The sequence below is a fragment of the Leptodactylus fuscus genome, chromosome 4 (genome assembly GCF_031893055.1).
Source record: "Leptodactylus fuscus isolate aLepFus1 chromosome 4, aLepFus1.hap2, whole genome shotgun sequence".
In the NCBI taxonomy this organism is placed as follows: Eukaryota; Metazoa; Chordata; class Amphibia; order Anura; family Leptodactylidae; genus Leptodactylus; species Leptodactylus fuscus.
In genome coordinates, this window is record NC_134268.1 from 134,900,075 (window position 1) to 134,921,469 (window position 21,395).

Sequence of the window (21,395 nt, forward strand, 5' to 3'; positions counted from 1 at the left end):
CCCTCTTTCTATTCTTTAAAAGTTGGGAGGTATGGCGTTGGTGACGCCACACTCCTGCGTGACATCACTTGCTTCATCTGCAACGCACAGTGTCTCGACTCCCCCGCCTCCTTTACAAGGGGGCCCACTGAGGCTCTGTCGCCCAAGGGCCCATAAAAACCTGGAGCCGGCCCTGAGCACAAACCATAACACAGGGGTGCTGTCATACTGTGCACCTGTACTTTCCCATTAGAAGCAATGTAAGTACATGTGTAACTACAATTAGTGGTAAATGTATGTGACTGGTAGCAGAGTGAGGTAACACCTGTAGGGGGGAGACACACAATGTACCTGGATGCTGCATCCATTACCTGGTCGCTGGTACTTTGACTTTTCTGTAAGTGAAACATGGATTAATTTCAGCTACATTTGATTCCTGGAAGTGTAGTAACAGCAAAACCGCAGCCAAGAATGAATGAGTGTCACACGTACCTCAAAAGTGAAAGCACTGGCATCTGTGGACTGAATTTGACTTTAGTCACATCTAGATACAGAGTGTGTCACCACCCGAAAAGAAAAACCTTTAGGCCTCCAGCACACAAATGGAATGGATGTGGTTTTCACTCACTTATACATTAAAAATGATTTGACAGGGCTACAAATGCAGACAGAGATATGACCTGCTCTATATTTAGCAGCTCTTCAATTTGACAAAGATACACTGCTGCAAAAATGATGTCTATGTGTATTGGCCCATTGAAATGTATGGGTCTGTACTTCTATCCACAATTGCATATAAAAAGTACGGTGATGAGCATTACAATTTAGTAACTTCATGTGTCTTATATTAATAGCAATTAACCCCTTTATGTCCCTCACATTAACCTCTCTGTGCATTGAGACATGGAGGTTCTAATTAAGCAACTTTATTATTGAGGTCCTTAATTAGTACCCCCACATATTAGTAACCCTTATGTGAGGCACACAGGGGTTAACGGGAAGGACACGATGGGTTAATTGCTATTAATGTGAGGCACATGGAGTTGCTAAAACTAAATTAATAACCCCAAATGTCTGACATTAATTGGAATAGTAACTCCAGAATGTACCTGTTTTTTTTTTTTTTTACTTTCACTATTCTGGAGGGAGCTCTCCTCTTCTTCTTTGCAAAGATGCACACCGCAGGAGCTCATCACTGTAGCAGGCAGGGTCCTTGTGCTGTACAGTAATGAGTTCTGCCTCCTGGACTTTCCTCCCCGCTCTCATTGGTGGGCCAAGAGGGCAACAAGAGAAGGGGGAGTGTCCTATACCACTGCTGTAGTAGAGCATTAAAGAGACACTCCCTCTTCATTTAATTACCAGCAAAATATGCCACACATGGCAGGGGTTCCTGAGCCCTGCTCTAGAGGATATAACTCTGACCATGGTCATGTTATACAAGTCCATGGTCATGTGATGAACACACAGGTGCCACTCGTTATAGTCACAGCACAGTAATCAGACATCTGTCTGTCTGTATATCCATCACATGACCATGGACCATAAATCACATGACCATGGTCAGACTGTTATCCACTAGAAGTAAGAGAAAGAATGACAGCAAGCAGAGATGTCGAAAACCATGAGGAATTGATAAAGTGTATGGAAGAATTGTATAGCTTTTTATTATATAATCTATAATATTTGACTCTCAATATTGGTCTGAAAGTGGCCAACCCTTTTAATGTGTATGTGACTCTACACCATTATATCACTACTAGTATCTACATTTACCTGTCAGCAGTAAATTGGTTATAATGCTAATCACAGCATCTTGCAGAAGTAATTCTGCAGTTTCCATATATGGAGTGAAGAGGTCATAGCAGTCACAGCCCCTTCAAGAGGTTGATCAGTGGGGGTCCTGGATGTTGGACCACACTGATCTTGAATTGATTAACTATTTTGAGGATAGGCCATCAATAAAAATGAATTGGATAACCCATGTAATTTAGTATAAAAATAACAATTTGGGCATTACAATTTTTATTCAGCCAGGGCATTTACTGTATGGGATAAATAATTTTCTATTTTAATAGTTTGGGACTTTTGTAACATGAAGATGCCTAGTGTTTATGTAAATTTTTGTATGTATTATTTTTAATTTTTTTTCTAAAAAATTTTTTGTATTGCTGTCTACGGTACAATCCTTGTATTACTAATGTGTGGCCTCAATAGTAATATTGGTATGGCAGGTCCGGGAACCTTTAGAAGACTCCTAGCGGCCATGGCAAGTAAAAGGCTCTGGAGATATCTCCGGGTTGTAGCCAGTGGTTCAGATCAAGTCTACTTAACCCCTTTGACTTGGTCACATCTGACCACAGCATCAAAGGAGTTAAAGTGCCTGCAATCAGAGATATCTCAGGCATTGATGCTGGGTCTAGTTGTGTCAATTGTTAATGTCAGCAAGTGCAAGGAAAAGTCTAATGAGTAGTAACATGCATGAAATATTTAAAGCCCAAAATGGCCTTTCTATGATGCCTGTTGAGGAGTTATTGTGACCTATGCTGTCGCAGAACAGTCCCTCAGATAGCTGAAGTTCACATGAATAAAATGCTTTTTTCTGCTCCCTGAACAGTTCCTCTGTTCCTGAGATATCAGTTTTTTATTGATATGCTACTATTTCGCAAGTAAGAACTACCTTCCACCTATAATTGACAGGGCCAGGCAGTGTATATTATAGCAGGGAGGCACTGGGTGCAGGAAATAACTGAGAGCATTGGTGATACCTTTGTTGCACCATACCACTCCTTAGCATATCAGAAGAAAAGCTAATATCTCAGCAGTGGTGGCAATGATCAGAAAGCAGAAAAAGCCATTTGTGAACAAGAACTCCAGCTATCAAAGACTATTCTGCTGACAGACTCTCTTTAAGAAGTTGTTGGCAAAGAAATAAGAGCCTCAAGTCTATTTATGTATGTAAATTGAACATATGTTACTAAGCTTTTACCTCATTAAGAGCTGAAACATTAAAATAATCCAGTACTATTCACAGAAAAGCAGTTATGCCTCAGCAATATGTGACATACTCCTGATAAATGTGTCCACATCACAATCAACAACAGATTTTTAACTACCCATTTATACCCTGAACCCCCTCCTGAATGTGGTTCACAATTTATCATTTTACCACATTGTAATAGTGAAAGATTTCTTACTGTGGAGTAGTCAAGTTCACTTGGAGTAGAATCTACTATCGCTTGAACCAATGCATCCATCATGCTGACTGGGACAGAGGGTAGATTTGGTTGTGTTAATTCTTGATGGCAAGGACTTTTTGGTTTAGAAGGCAGTCTTCCTCTTCTACCTTTAAGGCTGTCTGTTCTTACCACTGAACGAATACATGAAAAAAACAAGTGCTATCAAGACCTTTAAATATGATACACTAGCTTACTAAAAGGTAAATACACGTATATGTCAGCACTTCATAAATAATGGATACATTTATGCTAATAGTAATGTTACATTAAGATTCTGATACACATATTGCTATGTCTTTAGTATGTAGAAAACAAAGTTTATAATACTTGTAATGTAGCTATACTGTGTTTTACTTATTTTTGTAAAAAGAACTATTATTTTTGAAAGCTACGTAAATGCAATATAAAGATATTGAATTAGGAAGATAATGGTAAACATTATAAATAGAGTTCTGCAATTAGCTGAATAAAATTTCAGGGAACCCTTACCTTCCTTAACCATTCCAACATTGAGACATTTCTGGAATCTGCAGTACTGACAACGATTTCTTCGTCTTTTGTCCACAGGGCAGCTTTTATTTGCCAAACACACATATTTAGCATTTTTTTGTACTGTCCTCTGAGAAATATAGAAAACACAATGCTTTTCTAATTGAAGTAGAAGCAGAAGACACTAACAAAACAAGGCATGCAATTTACAACTTAATAAGCAAGCAATGCAATTTGTATTATTAGATAAAATTAATTTCCCAACACAGTAGCCTGGAGGAAGATAAAATGTATCAGGCCTAGCGGCTGTCATTGAAATTATCAAGAATGAGTTTGAAGTCATTGGAACAACAAATTTAATACATGAAATGATCACACACTCTATGATAACATTTGAAATTCTAATCCTACAAACCTTTCCTTTGAGCATAAAATTGGCAAAGTGGCATGAGAACAGTATATCAACAAATATTTCACACATAAATGCATAAATTATGCAATGCCTATACAAATTTCTATTATATAGACAATAAAGGCAAAGAAAGATCTACTCACTATACTTTCTTTGTAATTTTATTATTATTTTGAAATTCTAACATTAAACAGCACAGTACTGCTTGCAGTACTTTTCTCTCCGCATGATTCCTACGGACACCAAGTGGAAAACACACGGACCCCAATATAGTCTATGGGGTTTCTATGGGGGGTTTCTTAGCTAACCGCGTCTTAAAGCGTATAGGTTTCCTTTCGGGAGGTTCCTAAGGGCTAGTTCACATAGGGCAAGTTGTATAAGAAAAAATATCCTTGTACCGTGTTAGCCAGTGGATATGATTTTTTTTTTTTTTTTTATAGTAGTCCCGAAAGCTCGAAATATGTCATCAATTTTTTTTTTAAGTTAGCCATTAAAAAAGGCATCAACTACTGTAGACAGGGCAAGTTGGCAGTTGATTTTGACGTGGACTCCGCCTCAAAATACGCTGCTCCCATTGACTTTAATGGGAGCCGCTCGCTTCTTTTTTCCGCTAACTTTTAGCGGAAAAAAGAAGTGAGCCGCCCTATCTTGCCGCGGATTATGCGACTGAATCAGCCGCGGCGTCTGCGGCACAAGGTTCCGGTCCATACATTTGGACCTAATTTGCGACATAATATATACACGTGGAGCCCCGTGTGAACTAGCCCTAAGAGGATTTCCCAAACGAAATACCGAATACAGATGTGAACAAAAATAAAACACTGAAATGCAAAAAGTTTTACAATTCATCCTATGTGAAGCTATGATTTTGTTTTCTGCTCCTGGAATACTGCACCCTGCTGCTTCTTTATTTTGTGATGGTAAATTGACAGGCAGTAGCTTTTCCAGTGACATCTCTGTTTCTGTTTCATTTTTTGTTAGGGGCATTCTAATTTCAGCAACCAAATCGTATCCATTGTACAGTGAAAAGTTATAAAATGTATTATATTCTGTATTTCAGTCTATTACAGCTTTTATAATATCTAGTCACTTAAAATGGAATCTTCCTTGTTTCCTTTCAGAATATACAAATATGTAATGTTCATGAGTTGATCACACAAACACTCAGTTCTGGAACTTTCCTCTGGAAATTAACATTGAAGTCTTAATTTCATCTTTAAGGCCGGGGCCCCGAAAGGCATAAATACAGCAAAAAAAAAAAAAAAAAAAAAAAAAAAAAAAACGCAGCATTTTACAGTCACAGTAAAGTGGATGGGATTCTAGAAAATCCCATCCTCCCTTTGTGGAAAAATACACACAGCAAACATGCTGCGATTTCCATAATCATTATGGTTTTGGAGATGGTAGCATGTCAATTATACCTATGGAAACTCTGGCGGTTTTTCTATAGGTATAATTGAAACAGGAAGTTTCACTTTTTGTGAAAAGCGCTATGGGAAAAAAGGCAACGCGTTGCTGCCGTGGTTTTTCCTGCAGCGCTTTTTTGCTGCAGGACGCTACGTGGGGCCTTAGCTCAAATTCTAAATAATTTATCTTAAAAAGGACCTTCACCACCTTCTAAAAGTCCAGCTCTTTACGTCTTTAATAGGTGCTGCTATACTGATTCTAGCATAGTTGGACTTTTTTTCTTCAGCCTGAAACTGTTTCCAAGCAATTAATTCTGTTATTTTTGGTGCCTGATCTACTATTTAGGCTCTTCTTTGTCAAGAGGGCGATGTCAGGCTGCAGCAGACAAAGGGTGTGTTTCTGAGCACTGACAATGGTTGCCTCTAATTGGAGCTCTGAATCATGGCCCCTGCCTGACACTGCCCGTCTGACATTACAGAAATTAAAGGGAGTCTGTAAGCAACTACGTCTGTATGAAACTAATGACAGTACCTTGTAGGGCGGCTTCTACACTTTCCAAAGATGCCTTTCTAATTCTTCTAAGCAGCTTCATTTTCATGAAAAGCAGCATTTTATTCTTATGCAAATTAGTTAAAAGGGGCTTTAGGGCGTGTCCTTTCCTGCCAAGGCTGGTTACCGTGTTTCCCAGAAAATAAGACAGTGTCTTATATTATATTGTCGTCCTAAATATAGGACCTGTCTTATTTTCGGGGGACGTCTTATAACAACCGTCAGTCATGCCGGCACTTCCTTAGCGGAGCGTCGGCATGACTGCCGGTTGTAGGTAGTGTAGGGGAGGGGGAGAGGTATACTACTTACCTTCCCCATCTTCATAGTAACGCTGGTGCTGCTGTTCGTCAGCGGTGGGTGTGGCTTAGCGAAGCTTCCGGCGGTTGCTTCTGCTGTATGCCGGCTGCTGCCTCTGGGATGAGCTGGGAGAGCTGATTCCTCACAGAATATGCACAGCAGGCATCTCCCAGCTCATCCTATAGCAGCAGGGACAATGGATACAACAGCAGAGGCAGCAGCCGACTTTCCTGTGCACACGGAGCACATCGCACAGTGTTCAGCCGGCTGCAATGATTTTTGGGCATGCCTTATTTTTTTGGGGTGCCTTATATTATTCAATTCAATTCAACACCCCCCCCCCATGCCTTACTTTCAGGGCATGACCTACTTTTGGGGAAACACAGTATCTGCAGCAGAGAGTGAAGCCTAAGCAGAAGACACGCCCCTAAAGCCCTTTTCAACTACTCTGGATGAGAATAAAACACTGATTTTCATGAAAATGAAGATGCAATGCAGGATAAGAAAGGCATCTTTGGAAAGAGTGGAAGCCACCCTACAAGGTGCTGTCATTAGTCTACCACTAATACCACTTTTCCTGTTGACAGACTTCATTTACATAACATATCAAACACCAAAACTAACTATGTTTCTTCAGAAGGGTAGGGGCAAGATCAAAAATTCCCATTCTGGAGTCAGTTGAGGGTTGTCTATTAACAGATGCTAAAAACTACAAGGAATCCTGAAACACACCCCTTTGCCTGCTCCAGTTTTGCTCCACCTACTTGACAGTACAGAGACAAAAATCTTGCCCCACACCACTCAAGAAATCAATGTTGTTAATTTTCTGGTGCCTGATATATTAAATAGTTTCCCTACTGTCAAGTGGATGTTTTAAGGTGGAGCTGAAAGATTGGAAAGATCCCAAAGAGTTGATCAGGATGTCTGGCTAGTGGGACCCCAAGAGCCGTAATCATCAAGGGAACATGACAGCCAGTATTAATTTCTCTTGCAGTATCAAGAAGAACTTCAAATCTGTCTATGCTAAGCTTTGTTGTTCTCATCTATTTTGTGCAAACCACCCAGATTTCCCAGATTCATGAAGGACAAAACTAGCTAGCTTTATAATAACAAAATAGGGTTTATAAAGGCAGATTTTAATTTGGTATAACACTAACTGGTATGTTGCCCAGCTTTCCTGGAACCCTGAAACATACATCTGTCTAGTTAAGGAATGATTATGCAGCAAGGAGTAGGGTTTACCTGAGTATATTTAGTATTCAGCAGTCCCTATTACAGCACTAACTGGTATGTTATCCAGCTTTTCCAGTACCCAAAAATGTACATCTGTCACATTAAGGAACAATTACAGAGCAAGGAGGGGGCTTTTTTTCGGTATATCTAGACTAACATCCTCTATTATCAGAACCTTCCACGTTTGTATACAAGACTTTTCCCGAGTTGCACCACTTCTCTGGAATGCTCTATCCCGGACAATCAGATTAATTCCCAATTTCTACAGCTTCAAGTGCAAATTAAAGACACATCTTTTCAGACAGGCCTATCACAATTCCTAATGTAAACCCTTCTGTACTGTAACTAGAATCCCTAAAATTAACCCTTCTCTGTTCACGCTCCCACATTCACCCACACGATATGATGCCGTTTTTTAACTAACTTTATATGTCCAGGTACCATCTGCATGTTAACCCCTTAGAGACTGGCCTGTTTTGGACCTTAATGACCAAGCCAAATTTTGGAAATTTGCACTGTGTGACTTTATCAGTGAATAATTCTGTAACAGTATTATGCATGCAAGCGATTCTGATATTGTTTTTTCGTGACATGTTGTAATTTATTGAGAAAGTAAAATTAGACTGATATAACTTGTGTAAATTTATTAAAAAACTCGCAAATGCTGAAAATATTGAAAATTTTTCAATGTTTTCCATTTTTAGCTGCGATATCTCACATATACACAATAATACAGGGCAATAAAGTTAGTAGTTATATATTTCCAAATGTTCCTTTTGTGTTTCAAGCATATTTGAAATAATTTTAGCATATTTGAGTAACTTAGACAATTTACAAGTTTATCAAGTTTATAAGCAAATTTAGGAAATTTTGAGTATGTGATTTTTTTTCTGTACCAAGCTATGTCTGCAGACAGGAATAGGTGGCATAATGACAGAAACTCTCATTAAATGACCAGATTTGTAAAACTAGACCCCTTCAGGTATCTTTGAGGGGTTTAGTGAGCATTTTGCTCAAACAAATATTGTTTTTCAAGAATCATTACAACTGATGAAAAAAATTACATTTTCATTTTCTTCAAATATGTGTCATTTTAAAGGACACAAGTCATTTTGCACACAACACATCAAAAAGAAGAAACGCACCCCAAAATATATCACCCCACTTCTTCCGTGTTAAAAACTGTACACTTTGTGGCCTTAGTCCTATGTACGCACATACAGTAGGGCCCAAGAGGTAGGGAGGGCCAACTGGATTTCAAGACACAAATTTTGCTTGCATATATTTTAGGCCCATTGCACATTCAAACAAGATTTGAGTTACCAAAACAATTGAAAACCCCCATAAATGACACAATTATATAAACTAGACCCCTTAAGGTATTCATTGAGGGGTATAGTGAGTATTTTGACCCTATATAGCTGTTTCACAGATTTTACTAACCTTGGGATGTGTAGGTTAAAAATTACAAAAATTTCACTTTATCCCCAAAGTTTTCATTTTCACAAGGGGCTAAAAGAGAAAAAGGTCCCCCCCCCCCACAGTTTGTTACACAATTTCTCCTGAACACGGCAATACCCCATATGTGGTCAAAATCTGCTGTATGGGAACATGGTGGGGCTCAGAATGAAAGAGCGCTATTTGGGTTTTGGAGGGTGGATTTTGCTGGAATAGTTTTCAGATGCCATGTCGCATTAGCTGAGCTCCAAAAGTATCAATACAATGGAAACCCCTCAAATGTGACCCCTTTTTAAAAACTACACCCATCAAAGAATGTATCAAGGCGTATTATCATTTTGAGCCTAAAAATGCTTCCCAAAAATTAATGTACGAAATTAAAATTTAAACTTTTAAAGGAATATGCTGTTTCGGTGCCCAATACGTTGCACCAACTTTGTGTTGGCAGAGACCTGCACTCCTAAAACTATTAAGGGGCCATCCCGAGGGGCAAAAAATTATGTATTTGGGTGTAAACTGCTGCTTGGGCACACTGCGCTTTTTAGCTTTTGGGGTACAGATTTAGAGGGACCCTCTGGGCGCCATGATGTTTTTGCAGAGCCCTGGAGGTGCCAGTAAACTGGAATTCGCCAAGAAGTGACCCCATTTTGTAGAGGCAATTTTAGGGTCTCTGCAAATGTGACATGGTGTCCAATCATCAACAATCTAAATCTGCACTCCAAAAGCACATATCGCTCCTTCACAACTGCGCCCTGCTGTGTACCCAAAAGGCGGTGTATGCCCACATGTATGACACTGGTGTACCCTGGATAACGGACTTAATGCCATATGTGGGTAGAATCAGCTGTTTGGGCACAGCCAGGCACAGAAGGGTAGGAGCACTATTTTGATTTTTGGAGCGCAGTTTGGCGTTTGGACGTCACTTTTGCAAAGCCCCTGAATTGCCAATAAAGTGGAATCCGCAAACATGTCACCGCATTTTGGACACTAGGCCACAGATGGGATTTATCAGGTGGTGTAGCGAGCGTTTTTAACCCCTGAGTGTTGCATTTATTTAGTTTCCAGAAATGAAATCGCAGCTGGTAATGAGAAGTTAAAAATTAAATTTTTCCAGAGATTCGCCATTTTAGTGCCCGATATGTTGTGCCCAACTTATGTCAGCAGAGATACACACTCCAAAAACTGTTAAGCGGGTATCCCGGGCACAACAGCTTTGAGAGCGTTCATCTCTGATACAAGGCGGGCACAACATATTACGCACAGAAATGACATATTCCTGGAAAAATGGTCATTTTCATCTTTCACAATCAGCTTCATATTCATTTATGGATAATAAGTTATAGCAACACTTGGGGGTTAAAAATGCTCTCTGTACCCCTGGATAAATCCTTCAGGGGTGTAGTTTCCAAAATAAGGTCTCATATCAGGGGATTACACTTTACTGGCGTTTCAGCTCTGCAAAAGTGTCATGGTATCCAAAAAACAAACCGTCTGTGCTCCAAAAACCCAATATGACATTACCTATGTTATCCTGGGTACACCAGTGTCATACATGTGTCATACATGTGGCATAAACTGCAGTTTGGGCGCACAGCAGGGCACAAAAGGGAAGGAGCACTATGCGGCTTTTGGAGTACAGATTCAGATGTCTGGATGCCATGTCATGTTTGTAGAGCCTGTAAAGTACCAGAAAAGTGGATTCCCCAAAGGAGTGACCCCATTTTGAAAACTGCACCCCTCAAAGAATTTCTCAGGTGGTGTAATGAGTATTAGTATCCCAGACGTGACTGCACAGCAGATGGCGAAGAGGGAATATATAAGCGTTGCGGAAGACATTGCAAACACCAAATTCCATACTATGTTCCAGTAGCTCCTATGATTGGGGGAGTCACTTTGGGGGTCATTTCTGGTGTCTGTTCCCTCATAAGCTCTAAATCTGGCTTGTCCCCGATATCCGCTCGCACAGCTTATACATTCCCTTCCTGCCGCAGCCAGTTGTATTCTAATAATTTGGCGATTTTTGCGGGATTTTGTCTTCACATTGCTAGATGCTATATTTTCTTTATTTTTCTGGTGACGTGGCCATATAAGGGCTTGCTGTTTGTGGGATGCGAAGTATTTTGTAATGACACCATCTTTGGGTGCCTACAATTTATTGAATACATTTTATTAGCTCTTTATTTGCTGGATTTAAAAAAAAATAAAATAAAATCTGGCATTGAGTTTTACCTTTTAAATTTTTCGCCATGCAGCATACAGTATAAGTAACATGTGACCTTTATTCTGCGGGTCGGTACGGTTACGGCGATACCTCATTTATATTATTTCTTATGCAATACTAATTCTACAGAACAAAAACACATTTGGGGACATAAATCAGTGTTTTTTGCATCGCCATCTTCTGAGAGGCGTAACATTTTTATTTTTCACTTGACAGTATTGGTTGGGGGTTTATTTTTTGCGGGACAACCTGTGCTTTTTATTGGTACTGTTGTGGGGTGTATTTGACTTTTTGATCACTTTTTATGGAATATATTTTCTAAGATGAGATGGCGAAAAATCACTAGTTCTGGCGGGTTTTTTCCAGCTTTTTTCCCAACGTTCACCATATACATTAAATATTATTTCAGTTTTATTGTACAGATTATTACAGGCGCGGCGATTTTTATTAATTTTTAGGGTTTTTTTTTTTTTTTTTTTTACATAACTCATTTTCTATAGAAAAAAGGGGATTTTTGGGGCTTTATAACTTTATTCATTTTTTTCAAACACTTTATTAATTTATTTTTCACTTTTTTTTCCACTTTTTTATGTGTCCCTTTTAGGACACTTGATTCAGCAATGATTTCATTTCTGAATCAATGTTTCAGGCTGGAGACACAGGCTGCACGTGTCTCCAGTCTGTAACAGGAAGCCAAGCGATGCAGAGGCATCGCTTGGCTTCCTTTAGTACCCGGCAGGATCAACCAGGTAACGGGGGACTCAGGCAGCCTGGGGTCACTGGCCAGACTCCAGACTGCATGTTTTGCATATCGCCGCAGGGGGTGCCGATAATGCAGGCACCATTACGGAACCGCTTCAGTTCCGTGATCATGTTTGATCACGGAACTGAAGGGGTTAAAAAAAAACCATCGGAGACCCCTCCAATGGGGGTGTTATGGAGCAGGTCTTAGCTGTCAGATACAGGTAAGATCTGCTCCCAATACGTCGACACTGACGGGGAATCTTTCCCTGACTGCCCAACGTAATTTTACAATAGGGCAGTCAGGAAGGACCTGTCAGTGCCGACGTAATTTTACTATGGGCCGGTTGTTAAGGGGTTAAAGGACATGACTAGTGATGGTTCATACAGTTTTATGTTTGTGTAATGACAGTAACCTCTATTACAAAATTGTCCAATCACTGCATAAGCAATGCTACCTCTGGTGCTGCCCCTGCTACCTCTTGTGTCACCCCCTCTACCTCATAGATTGTAAGCTCTTGCGAGCAGGGCTCTCAGTCCCATTGTGTGAAGTGACTATTTCTCTGTAATGTATCTTTTTGTCAACAGTCCCTATAACAGCAATATGTCATATACTACCAAGCTTTCCAAGGATCCTGAAAAGGAAATTTAAAATGACACAGCACAATAGAGGGTGGGGGTTTATTTAGGTAAATTTTGAATAAGTGGTCTCTATTACACTTACCATAGCCAGTTATCCAGCTTTCTTGGGAACTAGAAAGGAATGTCTAGAAATGTATTGAACAATTATGGAGCTAGAACTTATTAGGTATATTAAGTACTTGGCAGCCTCTATTACATAATTGTCTGGTAAGTGACCCGGCTTTCCCAGAACCCTGAAAGGTAAATCTAGCAAGCTTTGGTAACCAGCAGGAGGATATATTTAAGTACATTTAGTATTGAGCATCACTATCACAGCTCCATATGGTATGTCACCCACCTTTCCAGGACTCTGAAAGGCAGATCTGGCAAACTCTGGCACTATTTTGGAACAATAAGGAAGATTTTTTTTATTACTATACTTAGTATTCAGCAGTTCCTATTATAGCATTACCATGTATGCTTTGCAGCTTTCACCGGACCCTAACAAACAGATCTGACATGGTATGGGACAATTATATAGCAAAGGGGTGAGATTTATATAGATATAGTATTCAGTATTCCCTATCGCAGCCTGAAAGGCAAATCTAACAAGCTTTGGCATGATTTGGGAGTAGACAGAGGAATTTATATAGTATATTTAGTATCAGCATTCCATATTACTGCTTTACTTGGTAATTACCCAGCTACTTCATTTATTATTCAGTAGTTCCTATTACAACATTATCTGACCCTGAAAAGCAAATATGGTATGATATATATATATATATATAAAAGCTCTACCTTTTTTTGCAGGATTGTTGGAGTAGGCTTAAAATATAAGTTCTACTCCAAAAATAAGCCCTAGGTATAGTCAGCCCCTCAAGCACTAGGTTATGTCATGTGATGACACTGATGTATGTGACCAGACATCATGTGCTACTCTTGCTCGTTTCCACTGACACCGCACAATCAATTGTGAACTAACCCTAACCATTTTACTAGAGTCGTCTGGACGGAATCAGAAAAGATTGTGATTTGCCCTGGTGCCTGCAAAATAAGACCTACCCTGAAAATAAGTCCTAGCCCTTTTTTTCAGAGAAAAAAAATAATATAAGACACGGTCTTATTTTCGGAGAAACACGGTAGTAATGCAGGATGCTGGTTCATTTAGCACTGTTGCCATGCAGCGCTAGAGTCCTACCAAGGACAAAATCTGTAAGGAGTTTCGGTGGGTTTTCTCCATTTACTCTAGTTTTCTCCCACACTTCAAAGACATACTGATATGAAATTAGGATTGGGAGCCATATATGGGACAGTGACTGTGCTACAGAATATGTTGGCATAAGCATATCTACATATATTTGCTATTCAGCAGTTTGGCAAAAGTTAATGGAGCTGTACTGGTCTGTATTGTTTTCACTGTAAATTAGTAAATACAGCCATCTGGTGTCACTGTGTATACACAACAGTTCATTACCATTAATGCTACTCTTGGCGCTATTGGTACTACAAATGCTGGCACTGTTATTACTGCTGGTACTACTATTGACACTGTTATCGTATCTATTTCATTTATTTGTTGTCTTTACTAAAGGGATTTCTTTGAACAAAATAGCCCCACTCACCGTACAAACAAAAACTGCAGTCTAAACCCAACTCTGTCTTCCTAAACTTTCTGGCTTATGTGCACTAGAATTGGAGGGGGGAAAAACATGGCAGCTTATCAGAAAGGGGACCAGCAGACTTAAAGAAGCACTTTGGAATTATTTTTTTTCATTCATTATATACCTATTCCCCCAATATACGTGAACAAATATACAGTCCTATGAAAAAGTTTGGGCACCCCTATTAATCTTAATCATTTTTAGTTCTAAATATTTTGGTGTTTATAACAGCCATTTCAGTTTGATATATCTAATAACTGATGGACACAGTAATATTTCAGGATTGAAATGAGGTTTATTGTACTAACAGAAAATGTGCAATATGCATTAAACCAAAATTTGACCGGTGCAAAATTATGGGCACCTCAACAGAAAAGTGACATTAATATTTAGTGGATCCTCCTTTTGCAGAGATAACAGCCTCTAGTCGCTTCCTGTAGCTTTTAATCAGTTCCTGGATCCTGGATAAAGGTATTTTGGACAAACAATTCAAGTTCAGTTAAGTTAGATGGTCGCCGAGCATGGACAGCCCGCTTCAAATCATCCCACAGATGTTCAATGATATTCCGGTCTGGGGACTGGGATGGCCATTCCAGAACATTGTAATTGTTCCTCTGCATGAATGCCTGAGGATTTGGAGCGGTGTTTTGGATCATTGTCTTGCTGAAATATCCATCCCCGGCGTAACTTCAACTTTGTCACTGATTCTTGAACATTATTCTCAAGAATCTGCTGATACTGAGTGGAATCCATGCGACTCTCAACTTTAACAAGATTCCCGATGCCGGCATTGGCCACACAGCCCCAAAGCATGATGGAACCACCACCAAATTTTACAGTGGGTAGCATGTGTTTTTCTTGGAATGCTGTTTCTTTTTGGACGCCATGCATAACGCCTTTTTTTTATAACCAAACAACTCAATTTTTGTTTCCAAAATGAAGCTGCCTTGTCCAAATGTGCTTTTTCATACCTCAGGCAACTCTATTTGTGGCGTACGTGCAGAAACGGCTTCTTTCTCATCACTCTCCCATACAGCTTCTATTTGTGCAAAGTGCGCTGTATAGTTGACCGATGCACAGTGACACCATCTGCAGCAAGATGATGCTGCAGCTCTTTGGAGGTGGTCTGTGGATTGTCCTTGACTGTTCTCACCATTCTTCTTCTCTGCCTTTCTGATATTTTTCTTGGCCTGCCACTTCTGGGCTTAACAAGAACTGTCCCTGTGGTCTTCCATTTCCTTACTATGTTCCTCACAGTGGAAACTGACAGGTTAAATCTCTGAGACAACTTTTTGTATCCTTCCCCTGAACAACTATGTTGAACAATCTTTGTTTTCAGATCATTTGAGAGTTGTTTTGAGTAGCCCATGATGCCACTCTTCAGAGGAGATTCAAATAGGAGATCAACTTGCAATTGGCCACCTTAAATACCTTTTCTTATGGTTGGATACATCTGGCTATGAAGTTCAAAGCTCACTGAGGTTACAAAACCAATTTTGTGCTTCAGTAAGTCAGTAAAAAGTAGTTAGGGGAATTCAAATCAATAAAATGATAAGGGTGCCCATACTTTTGCACCGGTCAAATTTTGGTTTCATGCATATTGCACATTTTCTGTTAGTACAATAAACCTCATTTCAATCCTGAAATATTACTGTGTCCATCAGTTATTAGATATATCAAACTGAAATGGCTGTTGCAAACACCAAAATATTTAGAACAAAAAATGATTAAGATTAATAGGGGTGCCCAAACTTTTTCATAGGACTGTATGTAAGCTGCCAAACAAACATGCAATGAGGTGAATGCCTAAAGTGCCCAGACAGACTCTCAAAACCACGTAAAATAAATACATAACTTAATATAGTGAGATACTGACCAATCACAATGAGAGTGCCCCAACAAACGTTTCGCCACAACGGCTTCGTCAGGAAGAAGTGTCAGAAGTGTGTGTATGCATACTCCTTGAACTTTTTCACATTTTGTCACCTTAAAACCACAAACTTAACTTTTAAGTGATAGATCAACACAAAGTAGCACATAATTGTGAAATGGAATGAAAATTATACATATTTTTCAAAATTTTAATCAAACGAAAATCTGAAAATTGTGATGTGCAAAAGTATTCATCCCTCTATACACTGATACCCCTAAATAAAATCCAGTGCGCACAATCGCACTGGATTTTCGCACTTCAGAAGTCATTTAATTAGTTAATAGAGTTCAGCTGTGTGTAATTTAGTCTCTAAATAAATACATCTCTTCCATGAAAGCCTCAGTGGCTTGTTAGGAGGGAAATTATGTCTGGTTTTCACGTTATTATTATTTTTTTTATTTAATAACACAAAGTGCTACTGAAAAACTTTATAAAATAGTTTTTCCTCTCCGTTACGGTAATTTTTATTTTGTATGGTGTCGTCGTGGGTGGGGCTACAACCTTTAACAAAGGCATTTTATTAGCATAATATTTTATTTTTTAAAAATTATTTTCTTTTCTTTTTTTTAACTTTTTTATTATATTTTATTTTCATTTTTTTTCAGATTGTGTCCCCATAAGGTCATAAGAGACCTTTGGGGACATCTGATCACTTTTTTTTTTTTGTTAGGGAGGCTGATTTCCCCTATAACTGAGGCTGCTACATTTGGCCTCAGTTGCAGGAGTCTCCTGCACACTGTTCTTTACACTTACAGAGCTGATCTGGGTCCTGTAGGACCCAGCAGCTCTTGTAAGGCACTGAGCCCGGTGGATCACGTGACCTCCAGGTCAGAGGGCGACCGCATCATGGCGGTGCCAATAGCCGTGTATACAGCGCTCATTGAGATCAAGAAGGCAGGGAAGGGAATAAACCTTCCCTGCCATCTCTCTGGGAGCTCCGTCTGAAGTTACAGCCGGCTCCCAGCTTCAGTAGCTGCACGATCTCCATGCAGCTGCTGTGTTCTGATTGGACGTACGGTACGTCCTGTCAGAACTAGGCAACCACTTCCTGGACGTTTATAGTCTATGGGCGGTCCCGAAGTGGTTAAAGCAGGTATATTTTATAAAAGCATAGCCCAAGCTTTGAGCATCCCAAGAAAAACTGTTCAATCCATCATCCAAAAATGGAAAAAGAATTCTACAACTGCAAACCTACCAAGATATGGCCATCCACCTAAACTGACAGATCGAGCAAGGAGAGAAAACTATGTATCATTTTCGTTCCACTTCACAATTATCTGCTACTTTGGGTATTGTCTATCATGAAAATACATTTAAGTTTTTGATTGTAAGGTTACAAAATGTGAAAAAGGTCAAGGGGTATTAATTTTGCAAGCAACAGTAATTCAGAATCCAATTACAATAGAGCATCAGGATCACATGTAATATACAAGTATTCTGCATCATAAGCCCAGGGGCAGGAAGTGGGCAAAATTCTGAAAAGATGCGCATATATTTCCATTGGGGTCGTATAGAAGATGCGTGCTGAACACAGGCCCAGAGAAAGAGCAAACCTAGTATAAACCATGCATGCGGAAAACAATAAAATTAAATATAGCACTCCCCTAAATATACTAAATTAACCAAAACCTTGTTCCTAAAGTGTCAACAAAAAAAGATAAGAAGAAAAACAAACCTGCATGTACATCAAAGAGGACTGATATTAAAATAGCAACTGGTTACAAAACTATGCATGCGCAAACACTGCGGAGTAAGTCAAATTACATCAACTGTTGCAGAGAAGAAACTGAGTCTGTGTCCATTTCCATTGACACTAATGTGAACAAAATGATGGACGCCATCTTCCAACAAGTTTGTTTACTTTTGTAATTAGAAGAAAAAGTCCTGAATCCATGTTCAAAAAATAAAAAATAATAAAATATACATATTTGCTTTTGTAGTATTCGTAACAAACAGTATAATAAAACTGAACCATTATTTATCCAATATGGTTAAATGCGGTATGGAACAGAGGCTTTTTTGCTATCTCACAAAATATGGAATAAACAAATGATCAAAAAGTCACGGTGAACCAAATACAGCAGATTTTTTTACCCAAATGAGTTTTAATTCTTCAAAACTAGTAACACATAACAAAACTAAATTAGTTATTTTCGAAATTGCACCGGCCAATAGAATAAAGATAACATTACTTATACTGTATGATGAACAGCAAAACATTTTAAATGTTAAAAAGCAATACCAGTATTGATGTTTTTTATCCTCTCTATAAAGAGTTAATAAAATTTTGTAAAAATGCATCTCATTCCGCAAAAAATAAGCCTTGATTACATCACCAAATTACAAAAATTACACCTTGTACAATGTGACACAACCCCTCCACAAAGCACTACATCTCTGGGAAGGGAACTGTACAAGCTGTCTGAGTGTACAATAGATTACACCGCAGGCTTACAATTTACAAGGGAAAATTCAACCAGAACTGGATCCCCAAAATACCCCCAATCCTAGGAGAAGTACCCAATATACTTTGCACAGCTTGAAACTAAATTAATGTACCCAGGATAACTAACTAAGAAGCCAGAAAACACTGCGTGAACGCATTGCGGTTCTTTCCGCAGCACTTTTAAGAGAAAGTTCACAGAGTTTTCCTCTGCAGATTTTCTCTTAACATTATATCTACGGGAAAGCCGCTGGCGTCCGCGCTGCGATCTTTTCCGCAAAGTGGGGATGGGATTCACATGAATCCCATCCACTTTGCCTGCACTGTAGAACACCGCGATTTCTCCTGCAGCGTCTCTGCTGCGGGCAAATCGCGGCGTTTACGTCACGTGGGGCCCCTGTCTAAAGGTGCATTCACACCAAGTATACGTTGAGCTGATTCTGAACGTAAAACACGTTCAGAATCAGCGCGTACAAAGCAGATCCCATTCATTTCAATGGGAGCCGGCATACGTGCTTTTTTCCCTATTGGTTTCAATGTGATACGATCGTATCACATTGAAACCATAGGGAAAAAAGCAGCCCAATCATTTCAATGGGGTGCGCACATATGCCGGCTCCCATTGAAATGAATGGGATCTTTGTACACGCTGATTCTGAACCTGTTTTACGTTCAGAATCAGCTCAGCGTATACTTAGTGTGAATGCACCCTTAACAGGGTTTTCAGGGCAGAATTTTTTTTTTTTTTTTTTTTTTTTTTTTAGAAAGGTCTCACTTTCCCTCTGACTGTTCTATAAACTGGGGAAACTCCAGCATCTAAGGCTAGTAGGAGCTTTCTTAGGCGAAAACTATTCCACCTAAAAAAATTCTTGATTCCTGTTACCTGAGGTTTTCCTGAACCCGGATTCTGGATCTGCTGGGAATTTTTTGAATCAGTATTTAGTCTTTAACCCCTTAGCGACCCTTGACGTAACTGTACGTCATGGGTCGCATGGGGATGTATGGAGCGAGCTCACACGCTGAGCTCGCTCCATACACGGCAGATGCCGGCTGTATAATACAGCCAGGACCTGCCACTAACAGCAGCGGTCGGTGCCCGAGCCGATCGCTGCTGTTAACCCTTTACACACTGCGGTCAAAAGTGACCGCAGTGTGTAAACGGCGCCGGCGGCATGGGCGCCGCCATGTTTCCCCGATCGCCGCCCTCCTGAACGTCACAAGAGGGCGGTGATCGGTTGCTATGACAGCCGGAAGCCTATTGAAGGCTTCCAGGCTTGTCTCTGCACTAGATCTATTAGACGATGCCAGAGGCATCGTCTAATAGAAGTGCTGCGATTTTCCTATTCACTGCAATACTGTAGTATTGCAGTGAATAGTATGAGCGATCAGACTCCCTAGGTTTCAAGGTACCTAAGGGGTCTGATCATAAATGTAACAGAAGAAAAAAAAAAGTTTTTAAAAGTATTAAAAAAATAAAAAAAATATAAAAGTTCAAATCACCCCCCTTTCCCTAGATCAGCTATAAAAGTAATTAAAGAACATTAAACATAAACATATTAGGTATCCCTGCGCTCCAAAATGCCTGAACTATTAGAATATTAAAACATTTATCCCGTACTGCGAACGGCGTAGCGGCAAAAAAAATAAAAACAGCCAAAAAGCGTTTTTTTCAACACTTTGCCTCCTATAAAAAATTGAATAAAAAGTGATCAAACCATCGGATCTTTCCCCAAATGGTATCAATAGAAACGTCATCTTGTCCCGCATAAAAAGACACCACAACCAGCTCCATACATGGAAATATGAAAAAGTTACAGGTGTTAGAACATGATGACACAAATTTTTTTTTCTATTTTGCAAAGTTTATCATTTTTTTAAAAGTATCAAAAAATTTCAAATACTATATAAATTTGGTATCACCGCGTTTGTACTGACACGTAGAACACAGGTAACATGTCATTTGTACCAAACAGTGAATGCTGTAAAAATTAAACCCATAAGAAAATGGCGCAAATGCATTTTTTCTCCAATTGCGCCTCATTCTGAATTTTTTTCCAGCTTCCCAGTACATTGCACAGCATATTGAATGGTGTCATTACAAAGTACAATTTGTCCCGCAAACAATAAGCTATCATGTGACTCTGTGAACTGAAAAATGAAAAAGTTATGGCTCTTGAAATGTGAGGAGGGAAAAACGAAAATGCGAAACCAAAAAATGGCCTGGTCCATAAGGGGTTAAGTATCACCAATACCAATAGCTCCTTTGGAAAGACCTGTCTTCAATGCTTCTGTTAATGGCACAGCTATCCCTGCCTTCTGCTTTGTTCCTCTAACCCACATGTAGAAACAAACCACAAAGAGTAGATTTTTTTTCTACTGTGCTTCTCCAAAAATAAGACAGGTTCTTATAATGTTTTTTTCTCTGAAAAAAAGGCTAGGGCTTATTTTCAGGATACGTATTATTTTTCAGGCACCAGATCGAATTAGAATCTTTTCTGATCCGCTCCAAGCAAATCTTGGAAAATAGTTAGGGTTAGTAACCATAACCCTATCTTGCATTCACAATTGATGCTGCATTGTCAATGGGTCTTACACAAAATCTCACTAAACACTTTGTGTGGCAGTGGCACAGTGCACTCTCTATCTCCTTTCCTTTATGCTCTCCTTTACGCTAAGGAGGAAGTGCTGTAGTGGAGTGACTGCATCTGTGGG

General features: G+C 39.4%; 1 protein-coding gene across 1 annotated transcript in view; it reads right to left on the reverse strand.

The window, feature by feature from the left end:
• NR4A3 (nuclear receptor subfamily 4 group A member 3) overlaps window positions 1–21,395 on the reverse strand; it is an 84,280-nt gene that overhangs the window by 23,149 nt on the left and 39,736 nt on the right. Inside the window, exons 4-5 of the mRNA XM_075271132.1 lie at window positions 3,705–3,834; window positions 3,174–3,346 (exon numbers count right to left, since the gene is read on the reverse strand). Coding sequence (XP_075127233.1) covers window positions 3,174–3,346; window positions 3,705–3,834 — 303 coding nt within the window. The remainder of the gene's footprint in view (window positions 1–3,173; window positions 3,347–3,704; window positions 3,835–21,395) is intronic.